The 22,401-nt window shown below is 40.0% G+C and overlaps 3 protein-coding genes across 3 annotated transcripts; 1 reads left to right on the top strand and 2 right to left on the bottom strand.

Moving 5' to 3' along the window:
- Window positions 1-17: 17 nt before the first annotated feature.
- rpap2 (RNA polymerase II associated protein 2) lies at window positions 18-8,561 on the bottom strand. The gene is made up of 12 exons (XM_058631833.1): window positions 8,462-8,561; window positions 8,182-8,230; window positions 7,807-7,921; window positions 6,743-6,841; window positions 6,595-6,660; window positions 6,429-6,517; window positions 6,295-6,330; window positions 4,952-6,068; window positions 4,697-4,803; window positions 4,111-4,191; window positions 3,212-3,280; window positions 18-286 (listed from the first exon to the last, which is right to left on the bottom strand). The coding sequence occupies exons 1-12, from the start codon at window positions 8,514-8,516 to the stop codon at window positions 142-144; spliced, it is 2,028 nt and encodes a 675-aa protein (XP_058487816.1). The 5' UTR covers window positions 8,517-8,561; the 3' UTR covers window positions 18-141.
- On the top strand, window positions 8,556-15,791 carry glmna (glomulin, FKBP associated protein a). The gene is made up of 19 exons (XM_058631860.1): window positions 8,556-8,648; window positions 8,945-9,024; window positions 9,421-9,546; window positions 9,633-9,743; window positions 10,353-10,461; window positions 10,787-11,075; window positions 11,156-11,255; window positions 11,363-11,544; window positions 11,627-11,680; window positions 11,999-12,029; window positions 12,532-12,621; window positions 12,702-12,743; window positions 13,269-13,342; window positions 13,436-13,520; window positions 14,018-14,127; window positions 14,251-14,314; window positions 14,545-14,680; window positions 15,242-15,312; window positions 15,408-15,791. Exons 2-19 carry the CDS (start codon window positions 8,986-8,988, stop codon window positions 15,495-15,497), a joined length of 1,803 nt encoding a protein of 600 aa, XP_058487843.1. The 5' UTR covers window positions 8,556-8,648; window positions 8,945-8,985; the 3' UTR covers window positions 15,498-15,791.
- Window positions 15,792-15,793: 2 nt separating this feature from the next.
- cdc7 (cell division cycle 7 homolog (S. cerevisiae)) lies at window positions 15,794-22,275 on the bottom strand. The gene is made up of 12 exons (XM_058631846.1): window positions 22,120-22,275; window positions 21,804-21,894; window positions 21,081-21,167; window positions 20,859-20,994; window positions 20,232-20,325; window positions 19,483-19,625; window positions 18,886-19,234; window positions 18,657-18,764; window positions 18,316-18,491; window positions 18,018-18,100; window positions 17,669-17,818; window positions 15,794-16,845 (listed from the first exon to the last, which is right to left on the bottom strand). The coding sequence occupies exons 2-12, from the start codon at window positions 21,892-21,894 to the stop codon at window positions 16,388-16,390; spliced, it is 1,875 nt and encodes a 624-aa protein (XP_058487829.1). The 5' UTR covers window positions 22,120-22,275; the 3' UTR covers window positions 15,794-16,387.
- Window positions 22,276-22,401: the final 126 nt, after the last annotated feature.

Here is a 22,401-nt window from a genome sequence, read left to right as displayed (position 1 = left end):
ATTAAAGCTATTCTTACTACAGTTATCAAAACACATTTATTTGTGGAAAAAATACACATGAGTCACACTCTTAAATCAGCACACCAGAGTGTGTACTATCATAATTATTCACACGTTCATTCCTGATTGTGTGTGTGTGAGTCAGTGTGATGGGTTTTTAAACACCTGGATTAAGTTCAATAGATCGTCCTCTTTTAGGTCAAGCTCTTCCATCAGTGTGTTTAAATACTCAGTTGATGTTGTCGCCTCCAAGGCCTCACACACCACTGGAGACACTTCTGACAACCTGGAAGACAAAATGCACAAAATCATCACACACACGGACCATTCGTCTAAAATACCTGTAGCGTATGCAGACATTCACTTGGCTCACATTCTAGTATCAAGATAAATCCAACGCCACAGTAATTTGCACTTTAGGATGTTCACTGAATTTCCAGATCATTAAAAGTAACTGTTTGTGCCGCATTTCAGGGAGAGGTGTCTCTAATATCTATCCACTCCATTTGTCCTTTTATACAATGTAGAAATACAAAAATATTTTTGAATTGATAAAGAATGGCAACTACTGGGCATACAGCACATTTGGGTCTGTAAATATGAGGACATTGACACAATGGTTCACATTCCTGCCTCTGAGCACTTCTACTTCACCCATAGTTCCTCCCTTTTCAGAGGCTAAACAAGTAATGGACGGTGTCTTGTTTGTTTCTTCATCATCACAGGACAAATGAAGAAGAAATAAGGCCAAGATTTGTTTACAAGAGGTCAATTTGCATTAAGTCTTCATTAGAAATCTCAATATGTGGTCCAAAGAGATGTCAATGCAGGTGCTGCAAAATGTCAAAAAGGAGAGAAAGATTATTTTAGGATATTCTTCAATTGCCAACTGACCATAATTCAGCTGAGCCTGGCTTTCACTTTTCACTTAGTGAAGACATAAGTAAAGCTACTTAAAGTAGGACATTCATTTGTTCCAGACTGATTTCATGCAGTCACTGATTTTCATTCAAGTGTCCTTATATTCATAATTATGTTGCATCCATTCTGAGAGGTCACAGTGGGACAATCACAGGTGTAAATAATCTAAAGGAAGACGGTTTACATGAGTTGAACAGAGCCATTGTTTATGTAATCAGCAATGTAAATCATGTCAAAATGGCTGCTGTGCTATCAGGGCCGTTTCTATCGTTGCCGTGATAACTTTATCACACTTCACAGTATTACTGGATTTGTTGAAAATCCCATCGTGGCACAGGGCCAAAAAAAAGATGTGGCACTCTCCAAACACACAGACTTCACTTGTTTGCCTCCCCTCAACATTAAAACAAAAAAGATTACATGCATCTCTACACAGTGGTGATTTCCACTCAATCAACCACTTTTTAGGGTTTCAGGTGGAGCTGGAGGCTCACAGTGTCGAGTGTCGAGTCAACACAGACTGACATCACTCCAGCTTTAAATCAACTGTTTGTAGCTGATCTCATTTGCTTCTCTAACCCCCACCAGTCTCCTCTTCATCCCTTCCTCCCCCCACCATCTCTACCTGTTGTGTCCACCTCTGTGGAGGGGCACTGCTGGATAATCTCCGGTTCACCCCGGGGTCTAGTGTTGCAGGGGGGGCATCCATTATTCAGCTGGCCTGAACAATAGAGGCCAGACTAGCTCCACAGCTGCCATGCAGCAGACAGATAAGACAGCACAACAAATTATTCATGATGGAGGAATGAAAGGATGGAGAAGCTTGAAGTTAAACAGGAACTAATAAAATCATAGAGTAATCATGTGACAAAACATAATAAATGTTTCCAAAAGGGAATTATCACCTCACATGGAAGTGTTTTGATGGTCAGTCTTCACTTGACTTCTCCTTCAGCCATAGTCATGGTCATTGTCATTAATGGTCTCTGAAACCTGTCTCTGAAAATAGACATGTGAAGTATCCTTTTCTTTTTCTGAAATATCCATCTCCCAATATTACAAAACACCTTCAAACGGGTCAAAGCTACAAAGCACAGATAACAAATCTAAAGAGTTCTTGAACATTTTTATTGAACTTAATTCTATTTCCTGAACATTTCTGAGAAGTAGTGCAGGATAATTATATTTACAATAATAACTTAATCTTCCATTTCACAGCCCACAACCAGGATGTCACATTTGCAGCCTAATCATTTTTATGTAATGCATTTTAGCGGAAGTGTTTACAATCACAGGACTCCAAGTGTGATAGATTTGTGTTACCTACTGCACCTCAAGTACTGTATTCTTTTGTTCAACTCAAGAGAGCCCAGGAAGTAAATTATGATTCTGATGTAAACTGACCAGGGGGCGAGTGAAGGACTCATAAATCAGAGTCAGTCAAGCATCAGGTGAAAGTTTTCCCACCCACAGAAATTTAAAATGCCCAGTTTTGCATGAATGTGTACAGAGGAACTAGTGTGTGTGTTTAATTTGAAAGTGCAAAAGGCTGCTTGTGTGTGTGCCTCCTGCATCACAGATGTAGAGAGGGGTAATCAGGTGAAGATAAGGCCATGAGTCGACTGTGTGTACTCAGACAGGAGCAGCACGGATCTGAACTACCAGCAAAACACACGCACACACACTCACTCATGCACACACCATATGGCATGGGCTAACACAATGCCACACTATACACATCACAGTTGTTAAGCAATGTTAATGTTTCCTTTGTTGCATTCTTTAAAACTACTGTTAACCTGGTGATGATTCAATAGAAAATTATAATATAATACTATATAATAAAAAAAAGTTATACGTTTTAATTTCAAAATGTATGTCGATTAAACTTCATTTTTACAAACTACCTTCTACTTTAAATAATTTTTTTAAAACATCTTTTACATATTTTAAAACTTTAATTATTTATAATCTCTGCTTGAAGTAAACTTGGTATGGATTTCTTTAAATTCTGCCTCTGTGTTGTTCTGAAATGCTACACCTTTAATCTGCCTTTGCGTATGACAAGTGCTTCATCAATAAAACCAATGTGAAAAACACTTGTCATGTTGGAGAGACACAAACAGCAGCAGCGTGTAAAGTTTCTGACAGAGTACATTTCCTTGGAAACCACGGTGTTTGATTTCCTTGTTACACTTTTATCTCGCTACCCTTCTTCAAAGATTCGATCCAGCTGAGGAGCAGCTGCCCTGCCCAGACACACAAACAAACAAACACAGTTTAAACTTACAGGTGGAGAAGCAACACAGCAATGAGGGTCCACTCTGGAGTTTTATGGATGATGTTGGTGTTGGTTAACCTGTGGTGAAAAAGTGAGCTACAGGTCAGCAATCTAACTTAAATGTATGTGTTTATGTGCATGAGAGAAATTTAATACACGTGAAAATAATAATGAGCAAGCTTCTTTAAGCAGGTGATACAAAAACAAAACAGCACAAACACTGGCTGCAATAGTGCAGTGATGTATGCTGCTCTGACAGCTCTGTGTATATTCTCTGGCCTCAGCCTCTCATCAGTGGGGCCTCTCGACAACAAAATAAGAATTCCTGGAAGCAGGACTCTGGATGTGTTGCTCTGCTCCCTGTTTGGTTTTTTAGATCACTGACACAGTGATTTAAAAACAATCCTGTTGAAAACAACTCAAACAGACAATGGGAATACGCAACATGGCTACAGCAGGAAGTGCTCAATTAAGGTGCAAGTATATTAACTATATATGAGACACTATGGGCTACTTACACTGGAAAATATGTATTACCTTTCTATTATGTAAGTGTCTAATGACAATGATCTAATGATCTAAATAAAAAACACAATGTCCCACTTATCAAGACGCCTGCTGTGAAAACAGAATTGTACTGAAGTCTGAATCCAAAGGAAAAAAAACAACTGTAATTTCACAAAAACAACCAAAACAAAGAAGGCTTACAATTATAATCAATAACTAAAATAATGAGCAACTACTGATATGTTGGAAATAGGACGCATTACACCTATTTTGTTGTCTAACAATAATAATTATTATAATACACATACAAAACAAAATCGCAAGAGTACGGTATATACCAAATTGTTACACAAATATCTGTAATATTGTCTGGAGACCCGATGTTGATTTGTGTAACTGACCTGAAAGTCCTGACCAGGGTGTTCAGGTTGTCAGAGACGTCACTCATGGTGAGGTGCAGTGGACCCACAATGGTTCTGAGACTGAGACACACAGAGAGACAAACAAGACACAGAAAGACAAGTGCAGCTGTCAGTAAACTTGAACTTTTAGGAGAGCTAAAAAAAAAAAAATCCAAGAAACACTAAGCATATGAATTTCTGTTCCTGACCAGTGTTTACTAATATTATATTACACTGTAGCTGAAGGTGCTTCAGAAAGTGAAGAATTCCACTTACAACTTCATGTCACCCATATATGTTAATAAGCACCTGACTTAATAATATAGTGGGACATATATGAACCTGGTATTTCTGGACAGCTTAAACCAGTGTTTCACAAACTATTGTGACACAATTTGCGATATAAATTGTGAGCAGAGCAGATTTGTGCTTTCAATAATGTACTTGACTATTTTTACTGCCAGATTTTGTTTAAATTGTATTATTTTGAATAAGCAAATCTTACATTTCTGTTTGATAAATCATTTGATAATCACAACTTCATTGTTATGCATGTGGGAAAACAAACAAACAAACAAACACACACCAGCCAGTGAGCTTCTCCACTGCGATTCGTTTCTGGATGAGGTGCTGAGCATGAGAGTCAATGAGCGGCAGAACAGGTTCCTTCATGCCCTGGTCCTGGGCTGTCACCTGGTGGAAGACAGCATCAAAAAGTATTGAGGATAACAGTTAATTCTGCACCAATTGATGCATTCACAATACAGTGCCTCCACGTGGTGAACGCCTCTTAGAACAAGTAATTCCACACAAAACCGTCCCCTCTTTCTCTTTCACTCACCTTGTTTTCATTAGGTGCCTCTTCCTCAGGCAGAACCCATGTCCCTTTGTAAAACTCCCTAACTCTGAGCTCCAGCTGCTCCGTCTCCTTCTTCAATATCTCATAATCTGGAGCGACTGCCGATGGTTTCTTCAGCACCACAGAAAGAGCTGCAGCACCATCCTCCTCTGTCACCTCTTCCTCAAGATCATCTTCATCAAGCTGCTCCTCCTCCTCCTCGTCTTTAATGTCAGCAGACAGAGCGACTGTGGAATGGTGAGCACCATACAGGAACTTAAAAGTTTCTGCGGTGCTCCATTCCTTCAGGATTCTTCTCAGGCCCTCAAGGAGATTCACTGACTCAGGTTTGGGTGCAGCAGTGTGATTCTTGAGTAGATCTCTTAGCCCAGCTGCCCCTTTTTTGCTCATACCCACCTGTGTGATGTTGAGCTGGGTGGCCGTTGTTGTACTGTGACTGTTCTGGCAAGTGTTGGTGAGTGCTGAACAAGAAAGAGGTTTGTTCTCTGCTGGGCTTTCTGAGTCAGTAAGTGGAGGACAAGTGTGCAGTGGATTGTGTTCCATGTGTGCAGCAGTAGAGTCAACAGGCAGAGAAATAATGTCACTGACTGTTTCAGACAAACTGCACAAATTCATCTGAGCTGTAGTCTCCACTATGGGTTTCTCTTCTGGAAGGTCGATCTTCTTGTGCAGGTGTTCGGCAACAATTTGAGGGTCTGTTTTCCACTCATGCGAGTCTTTCTCTTTCTCATCCACTCTTGCTTTTCCCTCTTTCTCTGCTTCATGATGCTGACGATACTTGTTCTTCTCCTCATCCTCGTCTTTATTCTGTTTCTCTTTCCTCTCCGTCTTCCCTGGTTTTTCTTGCCTGTTTTCATCTGAATCTGTGCGTTTTGGCAGGTCACCCCAGTGCACCCGGGGTCCCTGCCGCTGTGAGATCACACTGGAGACAAACTCCTGCTCTTGTTCTATGTCGCTGCCATCGCTGTGGCTGAGGCCGCCTGCAACACACGACGGCTGAGAGCTGTGAGGATCTTTGGGCTGATCTGTCAGTGGATTCTCAACGTCTTTCTCTTGGAGACACCTCTCTGACAGAATCACCTCCTCTCCAGAGCTCCCACTTAACACACATGAGTAAAGCTGAATTAGTAAATCCATTATAAAGTCTACATTACATCTGGCACTGAACTACACCTAGCACTTAAAAGCAGCATACTTTATTGTTAACATAATTAGCTCTCCAACAAATCACATATATATATATATATATATATATATATATATATATATATATATATTATATATGATATTTTGGCATTTTAAAAATAATGACATATAACACATACCTATTTTCTTTCTTCATCAGTGTAATATCTGGTGGCCTGTTATAAATGATGACAACAGTGAGCACGATATCATTATCTAGTAAATGATTATATGTGTGTATTAGTGGTTTAGGAAAGAGATGATTCAAATGTACCTGTCATGTTGCCTGAGCCATAGAGGTGTCTTTGATAATTGTAGTTCAAACTCTTTGGAGGCCTTGTAACAGACGTTACTACAAAAACCCTAAATGTAAAACAGAAAGGAATAAATTGAGTTTCATATTTCTTCATATTTTTCCAAAAATATGTAGCAGCACTTACTTTGCGCTCAGTGATGTCGTACACTTTATTCGTCTTAGTAGAAATTTTATACTGTTGAGTTGGGATCTATCAGGTGAAGAAATAAAATGCATTGAAAATAATGACATTTATTTCACAGACAGAAAAAATTAAAGGCAAAGAGTCTCACCTTGCCCAGTTTATTTGAACATACGGGATAACCACACAGTTTCGCAATGGATCTCTCCTCCACAGCATCTTTGTAATTATCTGGAGTGATGAATTTGGCCTACAAAGAAAGGAGAATGAAAAAGGGAAGAACACAACAACTAAAGTCATTTTAAGATTGAAACAACAAGGGAAAAAGTGTGGATCAGTCATCAGCTCACTGTTGTTTTACAACAATGAGGACCGTTGTCACCAATACAAGCTAGACCAGTGCAGGTAAGCAAGGAATGGGCCTAAGTATTGTCACTGTAATATTTAAAAATGTAGATCTATACACATTTTTTCCACACAACAGGAGGTGTAAGAAATAATTCTCTCACCCCTTTCTGTCCCCCACCTCTCCTCTCTCTATCCCCCATTATCCCTTTCATCCCAACTGGCCGTGGCAGATGAGTGCACATCTTTGGGTCTAGTTCTGTCAGAAATGTTTTCTCTCCACTGATGCGTAATGCTTACTCATTGTGTGAACTGTTGGGTTTTCTCTTCTCTCTATATATTGTAAGGTTTCTGTCTTAGTGTGTTAAGATAATGTATGGTGTGATTTGGTGCTATACAAATAAAATTTGATTGATTAAAAGTAATTGTACTGAAAAGGACCATGAATAGCAAATAACATGGGAAATACATTTAACTTCACTTTCAACTTTTCTACTGAATTGAGCCCAGAATATGAGACAAAAATATGAGCCTGCGTCTAACAGATGTATCAGTGGAGCTGTCAGATATGCACTGGACTCTGGAGATTGTGGATTTGCAGAAGTAAGGGAAATTCCCCTGCCAGATCACAAGTATACGTGCTGTCTGAGTGAGATCATGTGAGAATGCAGCAGGAAAACTCAGGTGAATCAACAACAAGTGAATGGTCTCCTAATGTCTCCTAATTGTGTGTGATCATGTTTCACCAATATGATGTCCAGATATGTTAGACATCCTTGGGAATTCATGACAGACAATAGCTTTAGACATGTGTCTGAATTCCTACTGGTTCCCCATTACAGGAAAAAGCTGAACTCAAATGACACATACACAGTCAAGCAGGAAGTCTTCAGCCACACTATCTTCCATGAGACGCTCCACTATTGTCAGAGCTCTTCTCTCCAGCTCCAGCTTCTCCCTCAGCTTCTCCTTCAACACCTCTCTTCTGAAATCGAGACATACAAATATAAGCATAGAAGTATAGCATAGCATGGAGATTATGTTTTTGGTTATGTTTTTTTTGCTTATGTTTGTCTGCACTCAAAAACAAACAAAAAAAAGTTTAGGGTAAGATGAAGAGGTAAGTCATGGTTCTGGAAACAGATCAATACTAGGCACAAAAAATGTATTTTTAAATGAAGATGTTTACAGTCCTACTACAATCTCAGTTTGTCACTGTACAAAAATAGTGCAACGGTTTCACACCTTCTTGCTTCTACTTCTTCAGCAGCCAGTGCTTTCACACCATTTCCACCTATAAAGACATACAAACAACAAACATATGCATACAATTAACAAAAAAAACATGCTAACAGAACTCACAAGAAGTTCACCCACTTGACTTGATGGTTTATTTACAACAGTAAAACGTGTTTGATGAAAGTGTCAATTATGTTTTGCCTTATTTCTACATGTAACGCGGTTGTATGAAGGTTTTAAAAGCCTACTACCGTTTCGGGAGAATAAATTAAGCGTGTAATCGAACCTTTTTTTGAGGTTTTAGAGGAGCCTCCGCTCCTTCGTTTCTCCACCGTCGCCATGCTAGCTTTCAACTTTGACCTGTGACGTATTACGGCAAGCCCAAGCTGACAATCCAGCCGTTAGCGGTGAGAGGAGTGAGTCCAGCGGCGTGGTAGTTCAACAGAGCTGTTTATTTTGGACATGTAGCATCGGTGGGTATCTATTTCTGCTGGAGAAGCGGCTATATAACCGGCGATAATTGCTAACGGTCAATTCCTGTTTAAACCATTTTCATAGTCGGAAACGCTTTAGCTTCAGTCTCACAGTGAAACTAATTGTGATTTATTGAATTTAACATAATACATGTTTACCGTAGACTCACACACCGACATTAACCTTAACGGGCAGGAGTGCATGGTGATATACAGCCAGCTTTAAGCTGTGTGAAACTGTGTATTATTAGTTAGTCTGCTGTCCTTTTCTAACATGTGTTCTGTTTGTTTTGGAGGATTGTTGTGTGCAGACAAACCTCATTTGAAGACAGCAAGAATGGCTCTGGATATGCTCAGTGATGTGGTCCAGAGATGTGTGAGTCCACCGCAGCATCCTTCATCCACCTGTCCTTCTATCAGCACACACACTTCTTTATTTTCTACTGCAGCCACTTTGGGCTCATAACTGGAAGGTCAAGGTTTGAGATGCCCCTGAGCAAGGCACCAAATCCCCTATCACTACCCAGACACCATTAATAGTTCATTAATAGCAGGGCTGCAGTTAATTTCCTTCTAGATTTATATCCATAAAATCAATATCCAGATTTAAAAGCGTTGGTGAGATGTATTCAAATACTGTTGCTTGTTTGTGTTGCACCACCAGTCCAAAACTTCTAAGGATTTAATAACAGCGATCTAAAGCAAGGAAAAGCAGCACATTGATACAGTTGAGCAGCTGGGACCAATAAATGTTTTCTCTTCCATTTAATAGCAAGCGCTTCCTGTCGACAGCTACACCAAAGAGGATCATGATGTCTTCATGACTGCTGGGCGGACCTGCATCGAGGAGGGAAACAGTGTGCAGGTCCTCAGTATCATCCTAGATGAAAAGAATCAGGTACACTGCTCAGAGCTTTTCATCACAAACCATTGTTCATGAATGTGTAGCTCTACATAATGCGTCTTTATCCGTCTCCCTTGTAGGACATGGTGAGCTGTATGGGTTGGAATCTGCTGCCACCTTTAATTCAGGTTTTACTAAAGAAAGAAGACAACCTCCGTCAGTGTCTGGGCATTTTCAACCACCTGCTAGAGGTCTGTTCATCTGCTCTACTGGTGCTTTACAATATCACAGTACTGAAAGTGGTCTATTTGTGTTCAAAATCAGGATTATAAGCGACACGGACAGAGCAGTAGAAAATGTCCATGTCATTTTGGATTAGCGTAATTACTGCCCTTTAGCTGTACCCATATCTTCATAAAAAAATAAACAAAACAAACGGTTATACTGTTATTGAGTTAGCATTAAAAACGGAATTTCAAAATTCCTGGTTGAGAGAGAGACAAGATAAACCTGTGCATCACCGTTCTCTCAGAAAACAGCGAGCAAATCAGAAACTCACTCACTCACTAACATAAACCAGCCTGTTTGAAGAAGTTTGAGAAAGCAGTCAGAGGTACACGTAGATACTATTATATACTATTATAATACTATTACATGATTTTCCTGCCAAAATCGAAACTCCTTTTTACTTTATGTCTGCTCACGGACAAACATAACGGAAACTATACTGATATATTTCCCAACCTCAGTCCTCAAATGTATTATGTTATTGGATATCACAAATTCAAGTTAAACACTGGAAAAGTGAAATATATGGGCCGTTTTATGTTTAAGTGAATTCAATTTTCTTTGGTGTCCAGACATGCAGGCCTAAGGAGCTGCTGATCGGCTTGTTGGAGCTGCTGGAGCAGGATGACCCTGACACCATCGCAGAAAGTCTCCATCTGCTGTTGAACCCTCTACAGAAAGGTCAGAAATACAGTACTGTGCAAAAGTCTTTGGCCACTATAAGATTTGTTGTTTTAGCAATGCTTTGAATGATACAGTATAGTTATCATTGGAGTGGAACCCTTATTAATGTTGCTCATAAAAAGACACCAACATTCAGTCACATTATTCCAATCCAAATGCCAGTGATCACAGAATTTGACAGACATAACAACAGAGCTGGTGGTGTCCTGAGACTTTTGTATAGCACTGTATTTCTTTAAATATGCTCTCCTTTGTATTCATGATCAGCTTATTCAGCCATTATTTTTTTTATGTTTACCATTATTAATTTTCTTCCTCTCAGTGCTGCTACGACTGGGCAGCCGTAAGGCCTCGTCCCTGGGCATGGCCCTGTCCACTGTGTTGGACCAGTTGGCCAAACTTCCTCTGCCTCACACCAAAGAGCAAGAGGAGGACGACGTCTTCTCACTTTGTCGCTGCTGCACTGACCTGACGGCCTTTGTCAGACCCTTCGTCCAAGAGGTCAGACTTAACCTGCTGACCAGTGAAGAGCTGAGTGAGAGCACTACCAAGATGACGATAGGACGGAACAATGATCAAGAGGACGAACTGCGGACAGAACTGCTGAAGTTGTAAGTGAACAATGTCACCACTGAGACTTGCACAAAAACATAAAGCCCATATGTTATCTGTGTGCTTCTCTGTTCTGCAGTTGTATGAAGACTCTAAGTTACCCCTTGTTTGAGGTACAACTCAAGGATACAGACTCTCTTGCTGTGTCTCCACTCAGGAATTTTGCTACAGAGATTCTGGTATGTCATGCTCACTGAAAAACTAAAACTCTCTTCTCTACAGTGTTCTGGAAATGTCATTCTGTAACAGCTCTTTAAAAATCACCATGTGTGTTTATTTGGTGCAGAATACCCTCAGTACGATCAGAGAGTCCATCACCAGTCTCGTGTACCAGCCGCTGCTGAAGAGAAAACAGGTTCCAGGCTTCCTGGAGGAGGAGGTGCGTTATCCTCAAGAGTCTTTGGCCAGCGTGGCTCACCTGGTGTTTGTCCACCACCTGGCTGCTGATGTGTTCCCCTGCGTTTTCAGGTTGGTCATAGGAAATGTGAAATCAAACATAAAAAGAACATCAGGAATGACAGTTCCACTAACTTCCTCTGTGTCTCTCCAGTCCTGTCTTCTCTCTTCGTTGTAACATGGAGCACATCTGCCCCCTCTTGTCCAGGTGAATATACAATTATTTATATTGCAATACCTCCTCTCTGTGCTGTTGCAGCTTTTTGTATCCTTATTGCTCACTAATGTCACAGTTTAGCAAATTCAGGTCACAAAAAACTTTTTCCTGCAGTGATTTTTCTTGACACGTTTATAGGATCTCAGTTTGTAATTGGTTAAACATGCATCGCTATCCAGACACTCAAATTATACATTAATCATTTAGAACTTTGAATGTCTTGTCATACAGAATACATAAAAGTGGTGTTTGTAGTTGGAGATTGTTAATATAACACAATCTATCCTTTTTTTTTTGTTTTGTTTTTAGGAGGGAGGAGACCAGGATTCAGAAGGGACTGGTGCGTCAACCTGAAACACTAACGCAAAAAATTGGATTTTGTTGTTTTTTAATTATTATTACATTCTCAGAATTAGTTCTGTGGTTGTCAGATTTTTCAGACAGGTTTTCACGTTTGTTCTAAAAACATGCTTGTTTATTTTAGAATTGTGCAAACCAGGAATTGGCCTGGTGTGTAAAAGCTCACAAATTTTAGATAGCATAGTAAAAATGCACAAACAAAAATAGAGAGGCACATTAAAAGACACCAGTGTTTTCAAATGTTTTTAGATTCTCATCTTGACTGAGAATCCTCCCAAGTTCAAAAACCAGCTTCCCACCTCAGTTGTACTTCACAGTATGAGTCACTTTGAAACAGCAGCAGCCAAACAAAGCAGCAGTGCTCATGAGATATCAGTAAAACAAAGTATGTATGGATAAATGAATGGATATGGAGAGAACTTGGGCCTTACTTGTAGTGAGGCAGTAAATCACGTTAAGGCTACATGTTTGCCATCATACAGGAGCTGTATGAGAAGAGTCTGGTGCGGGTAGAAGATGGCAGGCTGCCTGTCGACCTGATGGAGATCAAAACTTTCCTCACACTCCCTCAGGTGAACTCATTTTTCCACTCAGGTTACTCATGCAAACTCATTTTCTACTTTACTGACTCACGTAATTTGTTTTCTTTTAGAACTTAGTGAAAGTTATGACGATGTGTCAAAGGCAGGATTTGGTAAGTTTTATCATTTTCACACAATGTGTATTTACGTACAGTAGGTGTAATTGTAAATAGGGGTGTGAATCGCACATGTGGCCCAGGATGATTTCAAGATACAGAGATTCTGCAATAATAACAAGACAGTTATGTAACTTTTTCAGTCTCCAGCTGATAAAATATAACACTATAATATAACAAATTATGTGATTTATACAAGAAATTAGCATTTTGTGTCTGCACTGCCATGCACAATGTTAAAATATTAAATACATCAAAAAATTAAACCATGTCAAATAAACCTTTGGAAATAAAGTTTGAATGACTTATTAATGATAAAAAAGGCAAATGTCATCTACCTCTAATTCACATATTGATATTAAATGCCAGGCAACTGGAAATGACATATATATAAGTCTATTGAACTGAATATATTTTCCCATATTAATATGTTGCAAGTACATTTTTTTTTGTACAGCACTTTGGTCAAATGAGATTAAACCTGTAACCAAGTGAACATTTCATTTTTCTTTTTGTCACCAGAGGTCCAAAGGTCTCAAGGTTTTCCAGCTGAGCATTGACAAATTTGACACTGAAGCCAAGTACAAGTTTTTCCAGTAAGCTCCGTTCTTGACATCTTTGTAAAGATTTAAAAGTTTAACTTGGCTTCACTCCTGACTTTAATTCCCTGATCTGTGATGCTGCTTCAGGTACATGTTGAAGACGAGCCATCACTCAGGAGTTGAAGGCTACATCATCAAAAATATCAGGAACCAGATCAATGTTGCCCTGCAGGTGAGTTCCCACTGCAAATTCAGTGGTGACTGTTAACTTGGCTGCCATTTTGATGGAGCGGTAACTACGAACTCAATGACAGTCTGGTCAAGATGAAAACTTCTCTCTCTCTCCAGTGAAAAACCTTACACAGTGCCCTTATTTTTGTTTTCTGTTCTTAATCCTGGGTTTTTAACAATTCTTTCTGTAATCTGCCAGAGATTCCTTCCATGTTCCAAGGTTTTAGTCATGGGTGATGGATACAAAAATGTAATACAGAAAAGTACAACTTCTTAATTCCCTCTCTGGAAAAGCCAAAATGGTAATTAAAGTCAGGTGAAAACAGGCTGGAGAACAGAGGTGGGCAGGAAGCAATGGCAGTGTTTCTGGCCCTGATGTTCAGCTTTTTAACTAAATTCGGTGTTAAATTATCACTATATTCGGACCCCATGTTTATAGAAATGATAAATATGTGAATAAAGTGGTAAAAATCTCTCACTCACTCTCTCTGTCCTCAGTCAGGTGACGGTAACACTTGGTTTCAGGGAGTTCATCTGCTCCCTCTGCTGCGAAAGGTTCTCATTCTCCCTGGCGGTCCAGAGACTGACCTGCTGGAGAACCTGGACAGGTGAGCACTCACACGTACTGTAACACTCTTTACTGTAAAAAAAAACATTATTATTGAATATGGAAGGTAAATGTTCTCCCAGACTGAACTGCCATGCTCTTGTTTTTGTGTTGTTTTCTTCAGACTTATGGAATCTCTGAACCTGCTGCGTTACCTGATCATCAGAGACAAAGTGACAGAGAACCAGGTGAGTGCAGCCTCATCAGTCACATAATGATGCACTGGGTAAATGGTTCATTAATAGGATACTGAGGTTACAGGTGGATTTAAAACATACACTAGGATTTTTGCAAAATGTAGGTGTGAAAAATGATGAAAAAGAGAAAAAACTGCTGAAAAAGTCAGAGTAAAACAATGCAGCAGTTGCTTTCAGCCTCACCTCAACTATGCTCATGTTTCTCTGCTGCTGCGTCATAGACGGGGATCTGGACAGAGCTTTATAAGATCGAGGATACGTTCATGAAGCCTCTGCGTGTTGGGCTGAACATGTCGAGAGCGCACTATGAGAGGGAGCTGCACAACACCATGGATACCAAGAGGAGCAAGGACAAAGGTCAGACCAGCACTTCCCCATTGACACTGACATCTGTGTCTATTTCAAATGTAGTAAAAAGAAAAGAAAAAGAGAGGAGAGGGTGTAAATATCTATGGCATATTTTGGACATGAAAGCTGAGGGCATCTGCACTTGACCTATGACTAAAATAAGTCAAGACACTGGTGGCGATGGTGGTTAGTGACCTGACGAGACTCAAAGGATGTAGAATGATGAGAATGTCTAGACGTGATGGGTAGGTGGAGGAAACTAATGCATAAAGAGATAACATATTAAAAAGATATGAGTGGCTGATGAGGTAGGCGTGTTCATTACGACTCGAACACATAAGACCAGCTGATTAACAGCTGATCACACCAAAGGACAGCTAGGAACTGTGATCATTGGCTGTGCTTGACAGGACATAAAAACTGAAATTATGAGAAACCATAATCAAGGATTAACTTGAGCTTCATTTTAATCCCATTATACTGTCACTCATCCACAAATGTCCCAGAATCATTAGAACATAAACATGGATGTGACAGTTAATGTTCTGACAGCTCGGGTGTTTTCCACAGAGGAATCGAAGATCTCCGTGTTGGTGGATGGCGAGAACCTGCCTCATGTTACGTCAGAGTCACAGATTCAGGTCTGCCACTGTTTAATGCTGAAATCATGCTCATGTCACATTTATTTGCATTTGTATGGCATTAATGACGGGCGAATGTTAATGTGTCTCCTCAGGCTCTGCACACAGCTCTACACACGTTTGACATGATGGAGAGCGTGTTGGTGCGGATAGAGGAACTCGTCAATGTGAAGGAAAACGTCTAGACAACTGCACTAGCCTGTCCCGCTCCCTAACAGACGACTGTTATGATCATGTTTCTGAAAAAAACAAAAAAACAAAACCTTTTTTTATATTTAAAATTGTTCAGCAGGTCTGTTTGTTATTTAGAATTCATCATGTAAAATGATGCAGACTGTCACAAACAATGGCTGGTAAGTTTTTACGGCCTCTATAATGCACATTCAATCTTTTGTACCTGTGCCTTCTTGAATTTAATGGAAAACCCTGTGTGAGGTCACACTCAATTAAACATAATTATGGCTTCACCCTGTAAATGATGGGAGTTTGTCACTTGCTTTTGTCTTTATTATACCAGTGCAATGAGGACAATATCAGTGTTCACTTCAGTGGTTTAAGTGAACAGCTGAAATAGACACTCACATTCATAAGTCAGTTCATACAGCTTTGACAAGACTGAGCCTAAAAAAAAGAACATTTAACATTTGTTCTTTCATCTTAAAACTGATTTGCAGCTGATGTAATGCTTTGTCACTGGAGCCCTTCAAATTGCAAAACCCCAGTTCTCTGGTCTAGTTACATAGCTGCCATAAGAAATCCAGTGTGTAAAGTGTGAGTGAGCATGAGTGTAAATGGTTTAAAATAAAATGTTTCAAAGTATTAGGTTTGGTTTTAATAGCCTCAAAATAAACCACGTATATATGTATTTTAGCTTAAACAGACAAACCAGCCAGAGGGTGTGTTTTGAAAGCTTACTGCAAAAACAAAGAGTGACATCCTGTCTTGGATGGGAAAACTATTGCAGTTCTGTAGGAGGGAGCAGAGGAGCCCTGCCTTTATTACAATCTGCACACTGGACCTTTAAATTAATATTTAGTCTGTAGAATTTAAAATGTCTTACTGGGAGGGAAAAGATTTAATTAGATTCTGGCAGGTCTTTGAATATTGGGTACTGAAGAGCCTGAGCAGCTGTGATTCTGGTGGCAGGGTTCAGGTCCAGCAGTCGGTCCAGCAAGTTGTAGGCCTCATCGGGGACTCTGTCCCAGCCCCTGTCAGAGTCGTCTGCCTCTGAGCTCTGTTTAGTGAAGTGACTGGAGTTTTTTTTGCTGCTGCTTGAGGCCTCCTGGTGTTTTGGGAGACTAGAAGAGACCGGCAAATGAGATTCAGCCTCTTCATCCTGATGTTGCTTTAATGTTCCTTCAGTGGGACGATGTGTAGGAGTATCATCTTGGATCTTCTGATGGTGAGTGGAGTCTTTGGTGGCTCCGTGAAGTGGTGTGACATCATCTGGCGATGGTCTTCGTCCTCTGAGCATCTCACACAGTGTTCTGAGATCCTGCTGAGGAAATACCTGACTGCAAACCACTGCCTTCCCTGAATAAAACAAAATAAATTGACAATAAGAACACATCCTTTCATACAACAGACTTGTGTATTTGTATATTTAAAATGCATAATGCATATCAATAATGAGTTCTTTAAATATGCAGCAGTAACTTCAATATGGTGACATGGTTATCAACAATAAAAAGAGGTGTTCACATGCAGCATCTTTTGCACACACAAACTAATTATTTCAAATGGAGACACACAACAGATGCACGCACAGTGACATGCATCCCTTGCAATGTAATTGTTTTTCTCTCAAAAACTAAAACCATGATAAAACAGTTCTCGTCTGTTCAAGGGTTAATAGTTTACACACTGGACACTGCAGGCTGAAAATATGACAATATTGTTAACTGTTCCTCTGGATCAAATCTGATGACTTGTATTCATACAATGTCCCTTGACCTGAAAGGCATCAGTTAATCTTGAAACAAGCTTATTTTTTCCTCACGCTCGTATTAAGCAGCAAAGTGAGGGAAATGTAGTGCTGATGTTGTCCATTGTCTTTTTCTTAGTAATGTGCTATCATTTATTTTACAGAGTCTGCAGCAACTTCAGTTATCCCACCAGCTCCCAGGTTTTGTTCACTGAGTCATGAGAGACTACACTCAGGATTAAGACCATTGTCAAATGGTCGTATGGTTGCTCCTGATACAATGACTTTTGGATAACTAAGACCTGGATGAATGACAATCTATGCATACAAGTAACAACAGATGAGACACAAGTGCAACACGTAAGCGAAATACACCCCTGGCTTCTTCCACATGCTGAAGATTGGTTCTGAAATAAAAATATGAATACGAACCAAATGACTTGGCAGCCTGTATGGTCTCTTTGGAGCCTCGTATGGTCATAATCTGTGTGAGAGCAATCAGGTCGTCGCTGGCTTTGAAGAATGGGTAACGACCACTGAGCAGTGAGAGCAGAATTACACCGGCTGACCACACATCTATGGCTACAATGCAGGATAAAAGGACAGAGGAGGGTACAACAGTAAATATTAATGACAGTACAAAATAACAGTTGGCCACAAATAAAAACCTCAGTCTCTTCAGGGTATTCATGAGGCATGAGAGAGGAATGAAAACTATGTGCTGTGCTGAGAAAAAATTGTGTTGTTAACAAGTACATCATCTGTGGTGTGAGATACTTACCTGTCCCTTGGTTGGGACACTTTGTAAGAACTTCTGGGGCTCTGAAGCCTGGAGTTCCAGCTCTGGGTGCCACCTGCTGCTTCCTTAATTCAAAAACAGAAACATTAAATTGCCATCTTAATGTCCAGATTAGAATAACGTAAAAACAACACATGTTCTATGGTTTTTCAGAGAAAAGAAAGTGATGCTGTTTCTATAGAGTTGACAATAACATTTTAAAGTTATTTCTGATGAGAACATAACATTACACCTACTGTATGTAATGTATAAAGTAAAGAGTGCTGTAGTTATTTGTTACCTGGACATGCAGACATTGCAGACGCGGTCAGTCATGTAGCAGTTACAGGTGAGGCCTGGCTGTACAGACCTCTGTGGCTTCTGACCGCTGCTCTGGGTCCTGACAGATGGAGAAACCCGATTGGGTGGCGAGAACCTTCTGCTGGCTGAGTCCTCCGTTTTGACAGGCTTTAACAGCTTTACAAAAACAAGGTGTGGATGGTATTTTTAATGGGATACATTTCAGAAGGTAAATTAAAGACTACAATGGCAAAAGCAACAGTAACTATTACAGTGGGGGTTTTTTTTAAGCAAAAAAACAGCCTCTTAACAATGAGTGGGCATCCCTACCACTTAACTTACTTCTGTCTTGACAACAGATTGTTTGGTGGTAGAGGCAGCTGGAGGGCAGCTGTTCATGTTCTTCTCTCCAAAAACAGGCCTCGGCTCTTTTCGCAGTTCTGCCAAATCCTAGGGGAAAAGGAATGGAAGAGTTTAGCAAAAACAAACATATTACTACAGACAATGACCACTAGCATATCCCAATAACCAGTTAACTTTAACAGACTGAGAAAGACCAGAACATGTGCACCTTTATGTGCTTTGTGCGAGGTGTGGAGGTGGTGGTGACAGAACGTGCTTTTTTAACTAGTATTTTCCTAGAAGCTGAAGAAGATGTGGTCGTGATGGTGGTAGTGGAAGAAGAGGAGCAAGATGGCAGGGCCGTGGATTGTTTGGGAGGCAGAGGTAGTGAGGTTGAGGCTGTGGTAATGCTTGTGGTTTTAGGGTGTGGTCTGGGTAGTGCTTTGCTCCGCTGTGTGGCATCTTGCTTCACTGTGGACCCTCCACCTTTATGTGTTGGCCTCTGCCTCACCACCTTCAGCAGTTCAATCTGGGTGTCTGCTGTTCCCTGAGCCAGGCCAAAGTCCACCAGGGCATACCTACACACAAATGCATAATTTAAACAAGGAAATTAATAAATGCTTCATGTGCATACTGTCCATTCTTCAAAGTAAAACAACGCACTGGAAACTATCTCATGACCCAACTACTCACAGAAATGTCCTCACTAACAGATTAAACAAAGAATGCTGCTAAAACAGTCACTTTATCAAACAAACCCCCCAGTTGTTGTCTAAAACTTTTCTCTTGTCAAAATAAAATTACCACTGAGAGGAGAACTACTCACGTTCTGCTGCCCCTGTTGAAGAGGAAATTGTTTGGTTTGATGTCACGGTGAATGATGCCAAACTGGTGGATGTGCTTCAAGGCTTTCAACAGGTGATAGATGTACAGACGGACCTCATCAAAGCTTAGTGAGCCAATGATGTCCTGATAAGAGCATGGTGATCAGAAGTTAATTGACATTATTCAGTATTTAAAAGGACAAAAAAAAAAACCAGACAAAACACACAATGACACTCCACACATTCCCTGAATACATGCAGCAGAAGCCCTCCCAGTGAGCATGATTCAGTGCCACATGACCACTAGTGGGTCAAAATAATCACATGACCTCTCGCTAGCATCCTCCCTTCCACACAGGTTACCGCATGTGGTTATGCTAATAGGGAGAAAACAAGGAGACACCAGCCCCCGCAACTAAGTCTTTGAAATACTTTTATTATTTGCTCTTGCTTGCTTGATGCACAATTTACCTTACAGCAGATCATCTGAATGTTTTCCCAGAGTTCAATGTTTCTACACTGTAGTTCAGTTAGAAGTCTACACATTTTTAATTGAATGCTAAAGTGTTAAGAAAATAAGAGTTGTTTAATATCAAGATATATTTATTTCCGATATCACCCACCCCTAATAACAACTACTATATGAGTGACATTTGGAAAGACAGACTGACTCAAGAGTCAGAGCATCATTAAAAAAAAGTCACAGCCATTTGCGCAACATATACCATATAACTTGCAACAGTGTACATACCACAATAGCTTGATGCTCCATATAGGGCATGACAATCACCACATGATCCTCCTTCCTGAAGCAGTATGTCACCCCCATCACATTTTCTCTGCCTCTATACAAAAGAGACAAAATAACCAATTTCAATGCATCTCCAAGTGATGGAGACCATTGTGGCCAGTCTCTTCTAAAGCTAAACAAACAAAAAAACTGATTCAAATAAGGGCAAATATGCATATTTTTAATGGTGTGCTTTGTGCTGCATCCCACCAAACCAGCAATAATTGAGTAGAGCACACACGGATTAGCTGTGGCTTTTAAAATAAACACTGAACATTAAGCTTCTTCTGAACCAGGAACCAACAGTAAAAAATATCATTTGTATAACTGCCTAATGCTTATTTTTAATAGTAAAATATAGAATTAAAGTAGTAGAATATAGTTTATGTCAGTTAATGCCATGTTCACCATTTCTAAATTACCGCAAGCACCCATTTTCTGCATAAAAGTCTGTAATGCCATGGATGATGCAACTTAAAACAATCTTAATTTGTTCAGTCGCTACATTTCCTCTGTTCAAAGTTTGTATGACAGTTGGGGCAGAGTATTAACTTATAGATATAAAAGCACAGTTGTAGATAGACTCACCCAGCAACATTGAGACACTGAAGCTCAGCAGCAATGCGTGTAGGATGGCTGGTCGGGATGAGATGCTTTAAAGCAAACATTTCTTTCCTTCCATCTCGCACCTGAGCCTCACCCAGGTACACCGAGCTGAATGTACCTGTGTACAGATCCACATCATTTATTCTGCCACCATAAATTCAGTGTGAAAGTCTCCAGCAGACAGTATTTGAACTCGGCACATACCTTCTCCAATTTTGTCTATGATGCGGAAAACCTTGGCCAACTGAGGAACGGCTTTGTAGAGGAACTCAATGTCCATCTCCACATCTCCTGGAAGAAAATACAAAACATAATTCTTATACATGTACTTTACAAGTATTTTTGTTTGTGTACCCCAGTACTTAATGTTTCTCTATGACTGGTCCAGTAAAGTATGCACTGGTTTACAAGTGCAGGTTTACAGGGCAACAGCCTGCCTTCCTTCACTAGGGTGGTTATATTTTTGGCTGTTTATCTATTTGTCTGTCTGACTGTGAGCAGAATAACTCAAATAGTTCACAGATTATTTACGTTTTCTGGGCATACAGGTTATGGCCCAAGAGACGATTGAGATTTGCTGGTATTCTTAATATTCTTAAAGAACTTAACATTTTTTAGATAGGGGATGTAGACAATTTTGTTAACTCTGCTGAAATTGTCAGTATTAATTTGAAAAACACAGTGAAATAGTGCCTCATTGTACTGTGCAGTTTGGTGAAAATCTGGATCAAGATCCAGATCTGAAGCAGAAACAAGATTCTTAGTTGTAAACAAAGGTGTGGAAAATATTGTGGGAAACTGAGTGGCTTTCGTAGAGGTTTGGAGGAGTGCTTACTCTTGTTTTATTTCCTACTGTGTGAATAACAACCATTTACCATTTGTAGCATATCACAGATTAATCATAAAATGTCAGCGTCACAAACTCACTTGTAACATTTCTCTTCCTGTAACCTCGTTCATGTTTGAAATTGCAGCCATCTGTGCTGATGCTTTCAGTACACACAGGAGACAACTCCATCTGGAAAAAAGCAATAGTCCCTAAACTTTATAAACGATTTTTAAGATAATTGACATACAATTCATATGAAGTCGATGTTTTCTCTCACACAGATTATACATCCAGACGTACAATGAGTCAGAACAGTAAAAACTAAGTAGCTGGATCCTGTCTATGATGTCGTTACAACTTATTTAGCATGCTACAGCTACTTTTTTGAAGTAGTTAACAAGGCTTTAGACTCACCACTGTCGTTGCCCGTGAGGTAAATAGTTGGTCAGAACACCGTGTCGTAAAAACACAGTGCAGTCACACGATACAGCTCAATTAGTGAAACAATAAGCACGTAATACTAACTCCGTCTACAACTGAATCCAGAAGACTGAAGCTTTCCGCCAACAACAATCTGCCCGCTAAAAGTGACGTCATATTCTCGCGTTACATTCACAAAGATCACGCAGTGTGAAGCGAGACACACTCCGGAAGTAGTTTTATATTGAAATCCAGAATGAACGGCGCATTAGGAGT

Source organism: Solea solea, chromosome 1 (genome assembly GCF_958295425.1).
Source record: "Solea solea chromosome 1, fSolSol10.1, whole genome shotgun sequence".
Classification (NCBI taxonomy): Eukaryota; Metazoa; Chordata; class Actinopteri; order Pleuronectiformes; family Soleidae; genus Solea; species Solea solea.
This window is presented reverse-complemented; position numbering and strand designations above follow the sequence as displayed.

Coding starts and splice junctions, on each gene's coding strand:
- rpap2 (XM_058631833.1), bottom strand. CDS start 8,516: ATGGCGACGGTGGAGAAACGAAGGAGCGGAGGCTCCTCTAAAACCTCA. Junction 6,661..6,742: donor GTTCAAATAAACTGGGCAAG/GTGAGACTCTTT, acceptor TTCACCTGATAG/ATCCCAACTCAACAGTATAA. Junction 4,804..4,951: donor AGGCACCTAATGAAAACAAG/GTGAGTGAAAGA, acceptor GTCTTCCACCAG/GTGACAGCCCAGGACCAGGG.
- glmna (XM_058631860.1), top strand. CDS start 8,986: ATGGCTCTGGATATGCTCAGTGATGTGGTCCAGAGATGT. Junction 12,744..13,268: donor TGTGTCAAAGGCAGGATTTG/GTAAGTTTTATC, acceptor TTTTGTCACCAG/AGGTCCAAAGGTCTCAAGGT. Junction 15,313..15,407: donor CGTCAGAGTCACAGATTCAG/GTCTGCCACTGT, acceptor GTGTCTCCTCAG/GCTCTGCACACAGCTCTACA.
- cdc7 (XM_058631846.1), bottom strand. CDS start 21,894: ATGGAGTTGTCTCCTGTGTGTACTGAAAGCATCAGCACAGATGGCTGC. Junction 19,235..19,482: donor TTCAACAGGGGCAGCAGAAC/GTGAGTAGTTCT, acceptor ATTTGTGTGTAG/GTATGCCCTGGTGGACTTTG. Junction 17,819..18,017: donor GTGTCCCAACCAAGGGACAG/GTAAGTATCTCA, acceptor CCTGCATTGTAG/CCATAGATGTGTGGTCAGCC.